The sequence below is a fragment of the Thermothielavioides terrestris genome, chromosome 1, assembly GCF_000226115.1.
Source record: "Thermothielavioides terrestris NRRL 8126 chromosome 1, complete sequence".
Classification (NCBI taxonomy): Eukaryota; Fungi; Ascomycota; class Sordariomycetes; order Sordariales; family Chaetomiaceae; genus Thermothielavioides; species Thermothielavioides terrestris.
Window position 1 is genome coordinate 7587826 of NC_016457.1, and position 11625 is coordinate 7599450.

General features: G+C 55.2%; 3 protein-coding genes and 1 non-coding gene across 4 annotated transcripts; all 4 read right to left on the minus strand.

Moving 5' to 3' along the window:
* Positions 1 to 1028: 1028 nt before the first annotated feature.
* On the minus strand, positions 1029 to 2076 carry THITE_2110010 (uncharacterized protein). Its single transcript, XM_003650443.1, has one exon. It carries the CDS (start codon positions 1740 to 1742, stop codon positions 1260 to 1262), a length of 483 nt encoding a protein of 160 aa, XP_003650491.1. The 5' UTR covers positions 1743 to 2076; the 3' UTR covers positions 1029 to 1259.
* Positions 2077 to 2232: 156 nt separating this feature from the next.
* Positions 2233 to 4460, minus strand: THITE_2169619 (glycoside hydrolase family 16 protein). Its single transcript, XM_003650444.1, has 2 exons — positions 4123 to 4460; positions 2233 to 4060 (listed from the first exon to the last, which is right to left on the minus strand). Exons 1-2 carry the CDS (start codon positions 4214 to 4216, stop codon positions 3009 to 3011), a joined length of 1146 nt encoding a protein of 381 aa, XP_003650492.1. The 5' UTR covers positions 4217 to 4460; the 3' UTR covers positions 2233 to 3008.
* A 2484-nt stretch (positions 4461 to 6944) lies between these two features.
* Positions 6945 to 7046, minus strand: THITE_t24. The gene has a single exon. It is a non-coding gene; the product is annotated as a tRNA-Asp (tRNA).
* A 1778-nt stretch (positions 7047 to 8824) lies between these two features.
* On the minus strand, positions 8825 to 11403 carry THITE_62739 (uncharacterized protein; the record flags this gene model as incomplete). The annotated part of the gene is made up of 7 exons (XM_003650445.1): positions 8825 to 9375; positions 9487 to 10108; positions 10161 to 10306; positions 10409 to 10771; positions 10933 to 11015; positions 11086 to 11159; positions 11219 to 11403. 6 exons carry the CDS (start codon positions 11401 to 11403, stop codon positions 9769 to 9771), a joined length of 1191 nt encoding a protein of 396 aa, XP_003650493.1. The 3' UTR covers positions 8825 to 9375; positions 9487 to 9768.
* Positions 11404 to 11625: the final 222 nt, after the last annotated feature.

Consider the following 11625-nt stretch of genomic DNA (forward strand, 5'->3'; position numbering starts at 1 on the left):
TTATCAACTAGTTTATCGCTCTCCACTTACTTAAAGAGCACCTCCTACATCTTACTTTCTATCAATGCTATAGGTATAAAACTAAGGGGGTTATCTAAGGCTCTACCCTAGACGATTATAGGAACTTTCTACGCCTACTCCTATATCTATATCTACTACTAAGGCTATTGCTCCTCTAGCTTTACTATCTCTATATCCTACTGCTCTCCCTCTCCCTCGACCTTCTAAGGATTGTTTAAGAGCGTATAAAGTGTAGAGCGAATCTTCTTTATAGCCTATTTAGCTATTAGATAGAGGGTATAGAATAGTAGATAATTAGGACTTACCTTCTAGTCGAGGTTGTTAATAGCTATAGTTAGAGCCTATACCTTCTCTATAGCAATAGGTAGAATCGGCTTATAGCTATAGTTAAAGCACTTATAATGCTAGCAATATATATTATAGCTATTATAGTTATAGTAGGTTCTATTATAGAAGCCTATAAAAGTAGTGTATATATAACCTAGGTATAAGATCTTATACTCTATAGTTATTTATAGGGTATAATTAGGAGATATATTAGGGCAATATAGTAGTAGGCTAGAAGAAAGAGTATATAACTTATTCAACTAGAGGACTATAGCACTAATTAGAAGAAGGTATAGCAAGCTTTTTAGAAGTGGTATATAGGGTAGTAGGCTCTACTACAAGCTCTTCAACGCTATTACCCTCCTCTAAAGGAGTAGGCGAAAATATAGGCGATTTATCTAAGAAGATATCGAAGTATAGAGGTATAGTAGTCTTATACGCTCTAGGGAGCTAAGAATAGTAATAGTAGTAGTAGCTATTATATATAAATAAAAAGATATATATAGAAAGAAAGAAGCTTAAGCTCCTATAGGCAGGAATTTATACCTCCCCCTAGATCTAAACGCTCTAATTAGTTAGGACTACGCTTTAGAATTTCTTATAGCCTTATACAACCTACTCCTATATATCCTACTATTTACAAGGATTTCCTATATTCTAGTTTTTTTATAGTATAGTTGTTCAACTATATATACTTAGGCGCTCTATTAAACAACTAGGGGGTATGTCACGTTAGAGGTAAAGGGCCTAGAGCTTGGTAGAGCGCACTGGCCATAGTTTCCCCACTCCTAGATATATATATACCACGCTCTGTTCAGTCCTTAGCTTTCCTTTGTACTAGAACAACGCACTCTCTTTGCATTCCGATGCTCTGCTACGATCCCACCGTTGTATCCACACCTTGCAGCTCGCTATAGCGTGTCAAGTTCAGCACCGTCCAGCGAGGAGCCGGCGAAGTCTGCGACCTTGGCGCGGAGGTCCTTGTCGAGAAAGATATTGCGACATATCAGATCGCCATGAATGACTCCGGCAGAATGAACGAACCCAAGAGCCTCCGCAATCTGGATGGCCCATTCTCGACGCTGCTCAACCGTTGTACCGGGCTCCTTTCCTCGGGCATACCATGTCCGGATATCACCGTTCGGCGCATACTCCAATCGGATACCCGCGCCGACAGTGCCGTAGTAACGGAGAAGCCCTTGATGGCCGCCCCGCTCTGTGAGCCGTTCGTAGATGTCACGTTCCCGAGAGAGGGACAACTCGCAGTCGTCGAAAAGCGGCGTCTTGATGACAGTTTGCGAGTCCTTGTCGAGGACGACGAGGCCCGATATGCCGTAAGACACGACATCTGCCGAGCCGAACCCGGGCGGGTACTTGACCTCGTCAACTGCCATCCGAGAGGCTGCAAAAAAGCGCTGTAGCTACACGACTGGCAGAGCTCGTGTGTGTCTGGAGCTACGGCCAGCTTGCCTGTCGGACTGCAGGCAGCAGACCTGTCGCAACCGCCGGGGGGATGATGAGCCCGATACCACTTGCTCTGTCTGGACAGAGCTGCGGCCGACAAGCACCGGTTTCAAGAGTGCGCAGCATCTGCTACTCGCGAGCTTAGGCTGCGGAGCCTCAATCTCCAAATGGAGGAGGGCGGGATAGGTTGCCCACGGAATACTGATACGGAGGACTGACCCATTGAGTGAACTCAATGTCGATGGATGAGAAGGCTGCGCGCCAAACCCGTCGTGGCCGCGCTTTGCCAAGACCGGGACGCGGCTCGTCATATGGCACTCTCGAGCGCCGACCAACAACGCCACTCCCTCCAAGTAGCCATCAACCCGTAAATCGTTCAATGACATGGCCAACTCGAATTTGGACGTTGGGCAAGAACAAGGGGGGGAAACGGGTATTTGATCCACATCAAAACCATCAGTAAAGCACACACCATCCCATGACTCCCCTCGCCTCCCCTCGCCAGGGGAAGAATCCGGCACCAGCGAGAGCGGAAGAGATCGCTGCAAATGACAACTATCATCTAGCCTCTGACCCTGTTTACACAGTCTAGTCTAGCAATGCATCGCTGCCATTTTCAACTAAAAACCCCAGAAGCAACCGCTCCAAACCTCATCCCCGGGTATCACATCATTGATGCCCATCACAGCCTCACGTTCCAAAAAATAACTCAACGCTCCGTCAAACATAACCAGCTTCAAACAACCATGCCATCTTGCCACCAAAACCAAAGCATCAACAACGCACCGCCTCCAACCGAAAACCAACCCTTCAACCCGACGTCATCTCATCTCCCGTATCTGCGTGCGACAAGCTGCATCAAGAAACTCATGACAACGCTGCGCACGCCGCGACGCATGTACGCTGAGTTATGTACTCCATTCCCATGTCCGGCCAGCAAGAGCCCACGGCGGTGTCCGGTCCGTCTTGTTCCTTTCCCCGGCGACCGGCATTAAAACGGTAACATGGTCTGAAAAACATCGGCGCATGTCGCTTTGTTCCCACGGCCAAAAGCAGCGTCGGGAAAAAAAAGCGAACAGAAAAGGAGTGATTCGAAGCTGCAAAATATCTTCGGTCGGTGGAAAAGACGAAGACATCAAAAACCGAAAGAGCCAGCGGGCTGCTCCGCTGTCGCGTGGGGTGCGCCTGGCGGGCACTTAGAGGGCCAGGAAGCCGAGCAGGGCGGCAGCGCCCGCGGCGACCAGGTTGCCAGCCACCTTGACCGCGGCGCCGGTCTGGCTGGCCGTGGGGACCGTGGTGGCCGTGGTGGCCGTGGGCTTGTCGCTGCTGCCGGCCGGCGACGTGGTAGCGGTGCCGTTGTTGGTGGCGATGCGCGTGGGGCTGACGGTCGTCAGGGTGGTGGCGGTCGAGGTGTGCTTGGAGGTGCTGCTGGTGGTGGTGGGCTTGGCCGTCGTGGTCGGCTTGGTGGTCGTCGTGGTGGAAGACGCGATGGTGGCGGAGCCGGTCGAGCTGCCGTTGACGATCTTGATGCTCTGCCAGGTGCCCGACTTGTCGCCGTAGTAGTACTCGCTCGCCGACGTCGCGCCCTGGCCGCCCATGTAGTCCTGGATGCGGATGCTCTGGTAGTAGCCGTAGAAAGGCGCCTTGGAGAAGTCGGTCAGGCCTCCGGCCCACTGGATGGTGCCCTCGGGCGCGTCGCTGCGGCCACCCACCCAGGTGCCCAGCTTGATCTGCATGGGGGTCTGGGGGTAGCCGGAGCAGCCCGAAAGACCCGAGTTGGTGAGCGTGCGGACCACGGCGCCGTCGATGATCCAATCGAGCTTCTCCGGCGTCCACCTGATCGTGTAGGTGTGGAAGTTGTTGATGGGGTCCGAAACGGGCGAGAAGCCGCCGCGGTCGTAGGTGTCGGTGCATCCTTTGCTAAAGTAGTTGGTCTGCACCTGGGTGGCGTCGCCGCCGAGCCACTCCCAGTCGATCTCGTCCAGGTCGTCCGACTGCAGCACGAAGCTGGTCACGACGCCCACGCCCTGCGAGGCCCGCACCGTCACGTCCACCTGGCCGAAGAAGATGTACTGGTTGCTCGTGATAGTCGGCGCGTCCGTCTCCTTGTTGATGGTGAACACGGCGCCCAGGCCGCTGTCGTACTTGAGGTCGGTGCCATCGGCAGCCTTGAAGAAGCTGCTGGCGCCCTTGCGGAAGTCGATGTCGACAATCTGGGCCCCAACGGCCTTGTCATGAGGGCAACCATCTAATCCCACGCCTCCCCGTTAGCTGCTGCAGTCTGGCGAGCCAAGAGAGAAAGGAGCTCACCCTTCTTGGTGGGATCACAGTCGCTGTGAGTCTGCGCCGACACAAGCGAGGCCGCGAGGGCCACGGTGGTGGCAGTCAGAAACTTGGAGAACATGGTGCGCGTCGAAACGGGTGTTCGGGCACGGCAATAGGAAGAGCACGGAGATGATCGGCGATCTAGGATCTAGGTAGGGCTAGGGGCTATTAAAGAGGCGCGAAGCGAGTGTAGTTATTAGAGAAGTGGAAGAAGGAAAAACAACCCAGAGGCTCCGTCAACGAGAGACTGATCAAGAAGCGATCGGAAAGCCACGAATCCTGGGTACGACAGGTTGAGATGAGGCTGGTGGAACGGAATAGTGTACACAGTCGGGAAGAGAAAGGAAGGAGCGACCCCATCTGGGCCCCGTGGTTGATTTCAATGATCGCCGGTTGCCCCTTCTGCTGATCCCCCAGGCTGGCCAACTGCTCGTGTTGGGGTGGACGTTAAAGAGGTCCCGCCAAGACTAATTTCGGAGACTGCCGCTTACAAGTATTTACAATCGCCACGGGGTAAGCGGAGCCGCGACGACTTCGAGCAACATCAACAACGAAGAATCGCAGAGACTCGTAGCAGCAACTTTGCAAAACCTTAACCAAATCGAAAAAAAAGAAAACGAAGTTAACCCGTATCCTAACCTTAATCCGTATCCTAACCTTAACCTAAACTATAACCAACGGGGGGTTGGCGCCGCCCCCCGTACCCTCGGCGAACTAACCGCTTAGCGATAGTGTAAACGCCTTGGCGATCGGGGTTGCGTAAAAACGCTGTAAAAACATTGCCGACAATTGGCCGAAATTAGTCTTGGCGGGACCTCTTTAACGTCTACCCGTGTTGGCGCCACCCTGGACGCCTCTGGGGCCGCCAAGGGTCCCCCAGGGACGTGCCTGCAGCCATGTCACCTGCCACTGCTGCGAGAGACCGAGGCACCTGCCCGGCGTGACCAATCCCATCGCTCGCTGGCGCCAGCAGAGCATGGCCGTGCAGGGGGTGCCTGCCTAGCCTGTCCATGCGGCGCATGCCCAAATTGGACCCTGCCCGATTTTGTTGTCTGCGGCTGGAGTCCCCCACAAATCTCAACTCGGCGGCCTGTCCGTGAGGCATTGGCGGCCAATAATGCGGCGCAATACGAAGTCTGCGGCCTGTCCTCAACCCACTCCAAAACACCGCGCCGTCTCGAAACGACACACAGCAGGTAACGACGCAACCAGCGAGGCGGGGGGTTGGGCGGATGTCGAGTCACGATGCTGCGCTCACCCGTGCAGCGCTCAGATCCTGCTCGTGTACACGACAGATATTGACCAGCTCGATCCGTATTGTGCGACTTTTTTTCGCTTTCATTCGTAATGCGGACGACGCTTGCACCGGCAGTTGACGCAGCTTGGAAGCTAACAGACGCATCAGGACAAGCGCGGGGCGTCGAGGGAAATGAGGGCAAAGCAAACTTGCCCCTCGGGCTGCCTGCCCAAACGCGAGATCGAGTGGAGCATGATTTCGAGGGGCGCATCGCTGTTGAAAGCAGCTTCAGGGTGCCGGGAATAACTTGACTTCCTTGTGTACATACACTAGGGTCCTGCCGGATTTGGACCAATCCAGACAAACCGGCCCACCGGGTCCCTGCCGCTGATCCGTTCCCAGCGCCTGGTTGTCGTGGGGGATCACACAAATCGGCCCGCAGGGAGGGGAGGCTGGGCAGCATCCAGCGGGTGGTCGTGCAGCATTGCAAACATTGCCTTTGCCACCTGCCCAGCCACCGAAACACTATGCAGGCGACTGCGACGTGCTGGTGGACAAATGTGCGAGCGTTAGAGCAGTCTCCCCTAATGGCTCTGAAACAGGAGACGGCGGCCAAGAACAACGAGAAAAAGCCCCCCCTTGGAGGAATTTTCCCTTGGGTCGGTGGAAGGCATCGCCCCATCATGACAGGAGGTCGAAACAAGCAGCACAACACTCGTGGGTAGCGAAGTTTCAAGATCTCCGCTCGGTTTCCTGTTTCAACACGGCAGGAGGCCGTCTCACTCGAACCTCGCAGGCAGCTCGCCGCGCGACCACGCTCATCGTAACGTTTCACCGGGTAACCGTTGTAATGCGAGACATGAGCATGACTGTCTGTCCAAGCCACTCGGCCTCGACCGACTTGGAGCCGGTTCGGTCCATTGCGGCGCGCCGTCAGCAGCTGTGGGGCCCCGTTGTGGCTTCGTATCGGCACACCAAACCAAAAGAAGGCCACGAAAAGACGAGCTTTCCTTCTTTTGTGTTCCCCTGCGAAGGCCAGAGCGGAAGCTCGGTTTTCGGCACGTTCCTTGACCAATGCAAGGGGTTAGAAAGAACGTGTTGTTGGGGCGACTGTCTTTGTCCCAATCGGCGGCGAAAACTTGCTTGTCCCGTAGGACGGTGAATCACCGGTCAATCCCGGCATCATCCTTCTCGGGAGTGTCACGTTGGAGGAGCACGCGTCGATAATCTTGGCAGAATGTCTCGCACTGACCGGCTGACTCGAGCATTGACTTACTCTGTGCGGATTAATCAGTTGGCCCATGCCAGAGCACAAGGCCTCCGCAGCAGCAGGGTGCCAGCATTGCAAATGAAGGAACTCGACCCTCGGTCCGTTTCCCTCAGTTCGGCAGGTGGATCATCGGTCAACGGCCGTTGTCGCGCTAACTTGGAAGATGGATGAACCAAGGCACAAAGGTCCTGCGAATGGCTGGCCGCAAAAATAACTCAAGTCAATGCTTCATGCTGGCAACGGAACATGAAAAAAGACAGTAAACCAGTCATGGACTGACAGAAAAAAATGTGGTGCTTTCTCTCCCGCCGGGAATTGAACCCGGGTCTCGAGCGATGTCAGGCGTCAGCCTAAGCCTCGGCCAATGACAAGCTCACATACTAACCACTATACTACGGAAGAATCGTGGATGTGGTCATCCACCGTAGCTGGTTGGTTGTTGCAGCTGCAGCTCTGAAAGTATATCAAGGCTAAACAGCCCTCTCGCCACACACCTCAGCTTCGCTCCAGATAACTCGAAATGACACTTGCATCAAATTGAAACGCACGTCGACTTGCAAGATATTAAAAGAAGCCGGCGGAACCAACAGGATCCCGACCAGTTGTCCGCCTCACTCCTGCCGCCACGTGCGTATCAGTTCAAGCCGGCTACGTGTTGTGCTGCCACCGATCTTCCAACACCTCAAGCCAACACGTGTCAGTGTTGCACAGAGTCTAATGGAGGGGAAAGTGTGCGTGTAACGGCCGGGTGCCATGAAGTCTGGTTCCGGTCCTGCGCCGATTCGGACAGCCTGGACCAGGCCGGAGCTGGCACGGTGGACCCAGACGGGGTTCGGCACTCCGGCTTGGCACGGGGCAAGGCCGGGCCCTACCATGCAGGCCTCACTGGACTTTCAAGATACAGAATACCTCAAGCCTTCTGAACCGATCCCCTCTCTAATGCCTGCCCGAGCCTCCAGACAGGCATCACTATCCGCGACTCCCATCTCACTGCCAACAGGAAAGGGTTGCATCACCAGCCACGACAGAAAAAAGCTGTCGCACAGTATATAGGGTGCCCCTAGCCTTTGCAGGGCAAGGATGTCCTTTTGCCCGTTGTGACAAAAGCTGAAAAGCACCACCCAACAAAGCAGCCAAAGCAAACAGCACAAACAGCAGTTAGAGAGAGCCCTTGGGAGCCGGTAACCAAAACTTCCCCTGTATTGCGACGCCGACCAACCAACCCCAACACGACCGCGTTGGTTGAAAGACTATCTCAAAGAAATTATTGAGTGCCAACCCGTGCTCGTGTTCATGTGAAGGATAGATAGCTTGCTTGTCTTCTCCGCCCGATCCAGACAGGACCGGCAACGCCAAGATTGGCTGCGCTGAGTCCTGGCATGAGCACAGACTTGAGTGTCCTCCCAGAACGCGTATGCTCCACCCAGGTTTACGATCACGTTGATCACGGAGACGGCAGAGCGTTCAGGGGTGCCTGATCTAAGCCCGCTGACTCAACCGGCGTGGAAGAAGTAGGTTGTCATATATTACATATCACGGTATTCGTCTCCATTCCGTCCGACACCGCAGTCTGTCAGTCAGTCAGTCTGTCTGTTTATCTGTCAGTCAGTCTGTCTGTCTGTCAGGCTGGCTGGCTGGCTGGCTTGAGGGGAACTGAGAATCGTGTCCCCTTCTAGTTTATGCCTCCTCGAGTGGAGTCAAGTGCCCCCAATGTTGAAGTTCATAGCGGCACGTAAGTGAGCTTGGATCTGCTTTGAGGAACGACTGTGCTTGCTCGGGACAAGGAGAGAAGGGATTATATTAGCGAGTGAGTGAGAGTACAGCGGTGACGTCAGCGCCTTGGAAGAGGATAGCTCGAGGTAGGGCGGTGGTTATGATGATTGCTGCATCATTTGAGACTCATGTTCTGTAGGCTCTGCTACAGACACACTGTCGTCTTGTGAGACAGTTCGATGAGCTGCGACTGGCTCGTTGCCCCTAGCATCGAGATATAAAGTACGATCATGGCGTACGTGATCTCATCACCTCAAAATACTCCTACCCTTCCGTGAGCTTGGGAGGGAGCATCACTCCCTGGGCAAGGAGCATCATATCCCGGCTTCGCACAGCAAAGACTTGTGAGAAAAGCTTGACAGGACGCCTGAAGGACAGGAGGATTTCCCCTTATGATGCCCTCTCGACCAGCAAAAGACTCTTGGAAACTGGGGAGGATCCCACCACCTGGGTTCCATTTTACCTTGGCCCCTTGACGTTTCCTTATCTATTACAACTCGACTCTTACGGGCAGAGAGCAGTCTCCCACCAACCACAGCCGAGGTTTAAAAGAGAGCCTCGCCATCACGCCATTTTCCATCTGCCTGATGACGAACTAACACCCCTCGCTCTCCCATCTCCTGTAAATGCCCGACAACGTGGTGTTACACAACCTGGATGAAACCTCCTCAGCATTGGTTCGACACAGAGGAGTCAGCGTTCCCCCTCCCGCTCCAAAACATGGAAGGCGCATAAAGGGAGCAGAATCTACCCCGCCAAAAGTGGTGACACAGCAGAAAAGGATTAACGCCTGACAACACCATCACGGCGATCGGTGCTGGCGCACCTCGACCGGCCATCTCATTGCATTTCCAAAGACACGGAACGCCGAGTCGCATGCCCGCGGGAGGTAGTCAGTGGCTTGGATTTCGATATGCAGGCTTGGGATTGTACTGAGGGGGGCTGCGTCGCCCTTGATCTGTCGGTGGACGAGTCAGCGAATCCAGTCGGCAACTCAACGGTACACCATTGCGTCTGTTACGTCCGCCTGGAAAGGGGCAGCCCGGGACAGGCTTGCAGCTGGACGCACCGTTCGCACTTCGACGGTCAGGTCCGCTGTAGGAAGGCGGCGGCCTGGGGAAGCGGCAAGTCCCTGATGCTTTGGTTCCCGAAGGGTATGTCCCGCAGTGGCAAGCTGAAGGACGCCATCCCGTCCCGCTGCGTGGCCAGGAGGGCCATGTGCCCAACGGCCTGGTCTCCAACCAGCAGTCCCACACTGGCCGGAAGGGGCATCTCCCTCCTGTCTACGATGACTCGGCCGTGTAGTAGTAAGTTCTCAACTTCGCCGGATGGTCAGCAGATCCCGTGTTTATTAAGACGGCCTTCGACTGGTCGATACGTTTTCGCTTCGGCTGTACAACGAGTTGACCTGTGCCCTGGCGTGGCCGGCGCGCGCTTCGGGCGGCATTTTCCACTCGGGCATTTCGGGGTATGTGTACCCGAACGTGGTAATGTTTGCCACGGAACTGCTGGTGTGGAAGTTGATGTTTTGGTCGTAGAACGGCTTCAACGGGCTGTCGGCCGACTCGGTCGTGATCTTAAGCGTTACGTACCGGCCGGTGGAGTTTGCGGTAACCGTGAAGATCGCCTCTCTGGAGTTAACCACTTGCCACATCGCAACGAGCTGGTCAAGGTTGCAGTGATGCAACATGCTGAACATTGTCAGCTGAAGGGCCCGAGACTGGGAAGACCAGATTAACGTACAACACGGGATCAAACGCGGTCCAGTTGACGTCCGAAAAAGTCCTGTTGCAGACCGCCCACATGTGGACACGATTGTGCGGGTACTCGAAGCTTGAGACGCGCCATCCGATGCTGTCAAATGCCTTGGTCCTGGCGAAGATATCGTACTATCGCTCGTTAGCCGTCATCAAATGACGCCCACTGGAGTACCAGCTCAGAGCATCTGGCCCCTCTCGCCAGCACAAGATACGCTGGGAAGGCTGGCTTACCACTTCACTGGTCAGATCTTCTGCGATCGAGCTCATGTGAGTATTAGAGTCCGTGACGCTGCTGGGTGTGCTGCCGTCGCCAAGGCACCGGATGGTGTGAGGCCGGGTAGCCAGGAAGCCGCCGAACCCGGACTCGACCGCGGGGCGCTGAGAGAGGTAGCTGTACAGAGGGTTGGCGATCTCCGAAATGCCACACGGGGCTCTAACAGTGACAGTGGATTCGCAGATGGCAGGAGGCAGAGTGGGATCTGACGCCCGGTCCCAGTAGTGGTGCCGCAATGTCTGGGCCGCGGCGACATACTCGGGCAGGAGGTCCGGAGGATACTGGCCCGCAATTCTGACCGCATGGAAAACCAATACTTGCTGCAAGGGGCTTTAGCTGACGATCCCGTGAGCACCAAGGGTCAGTCTCCTCACCTCGTAGAGTGCCACGTAAGGGCGATGCCACGGAACAAAGAGGAGGTCCTGGAGGTAAGTGATCAGCTGACGGCTCGCCAGGGCTCGGCATTTCAGGATACGCAGACGCCGTGAGGACAGAAGCGTGTGATAGGAGCGCCGTCTACATGACCGACGCCGTTCCACGCACTGTGAGGAAACCCATGAATTTCTGGTTCATATTATCAGCGTGCTGTTAGACCAGTTTGGGAAGGAGTGGTCCCGGGGGTATGCATCAATACCAGTAATGCCGAACGAGAGCTCGTCAGTCTCGTGGAGGGCCTGAAGTTCTGACAGAGTGAGTACATAAAGATCCCTACGGGCGAACCAGACTACATCAGTGGTGCGGCTGCCGCGCCAGGGAGAGAATCTTACCACTGCGGCCCTCCCCGGGCCCACAGCGTGTTGATGTTGAGCCTCTCCGGTAGACGTCCTGTAAATTGTCGAAGCCAGTCTTGACGCCAACCACGGGAAAAAGGAGCAGCGGCAGTGGGGGTGGGAGACGGCTGAGCCCCCGCGCACGAGAGAGCTGCGGCAAGACGCATTGCAAGCCTCCACATCGTTCCGAGTGATATCCAGCGGCGCCGGGCGTCTAGTCGGGCGTGAATTGGGGGACAATAACGGCGGTAGCGGGGCTCTGCAAGAACACCACCGAGTTCAAGGACCAGCGGCGGCAAGGCAGCACCGTCATTTTTACTGATGGCGTCAACAGTTCGCCAGGCGAGCTCCTGCATTCGCCGAGGCCACCTCCGTAGGGAGCCTGTAACGATATCACAAACGTT

Bases quoted from the DNA above. Each gene is read 5' to 3' on its own strand.
- THITE_2110010 (XM_003650443.1), bottom strand. From the start codon at position 1,742: ATGGCAGTTGACGAGGTCAAGTACCCGCCCGGGTTCGGCTCGGCAGAT.
- THITE_2169619 (XM_003650444.1), bottom strand. From the start codon at position 4,216: ATGTTCTCCAAGTTTCTGACTGCCACCACCGTGGCCCTCGCGGCCTCG. The intron at 4,061-4,122 runs GTGAGCTCCTTT...GCGTGGGATTAG, and splicing joins CTGTGATCCCACCAAGAAGG to ATGGTTGCCCTCATGACAAG.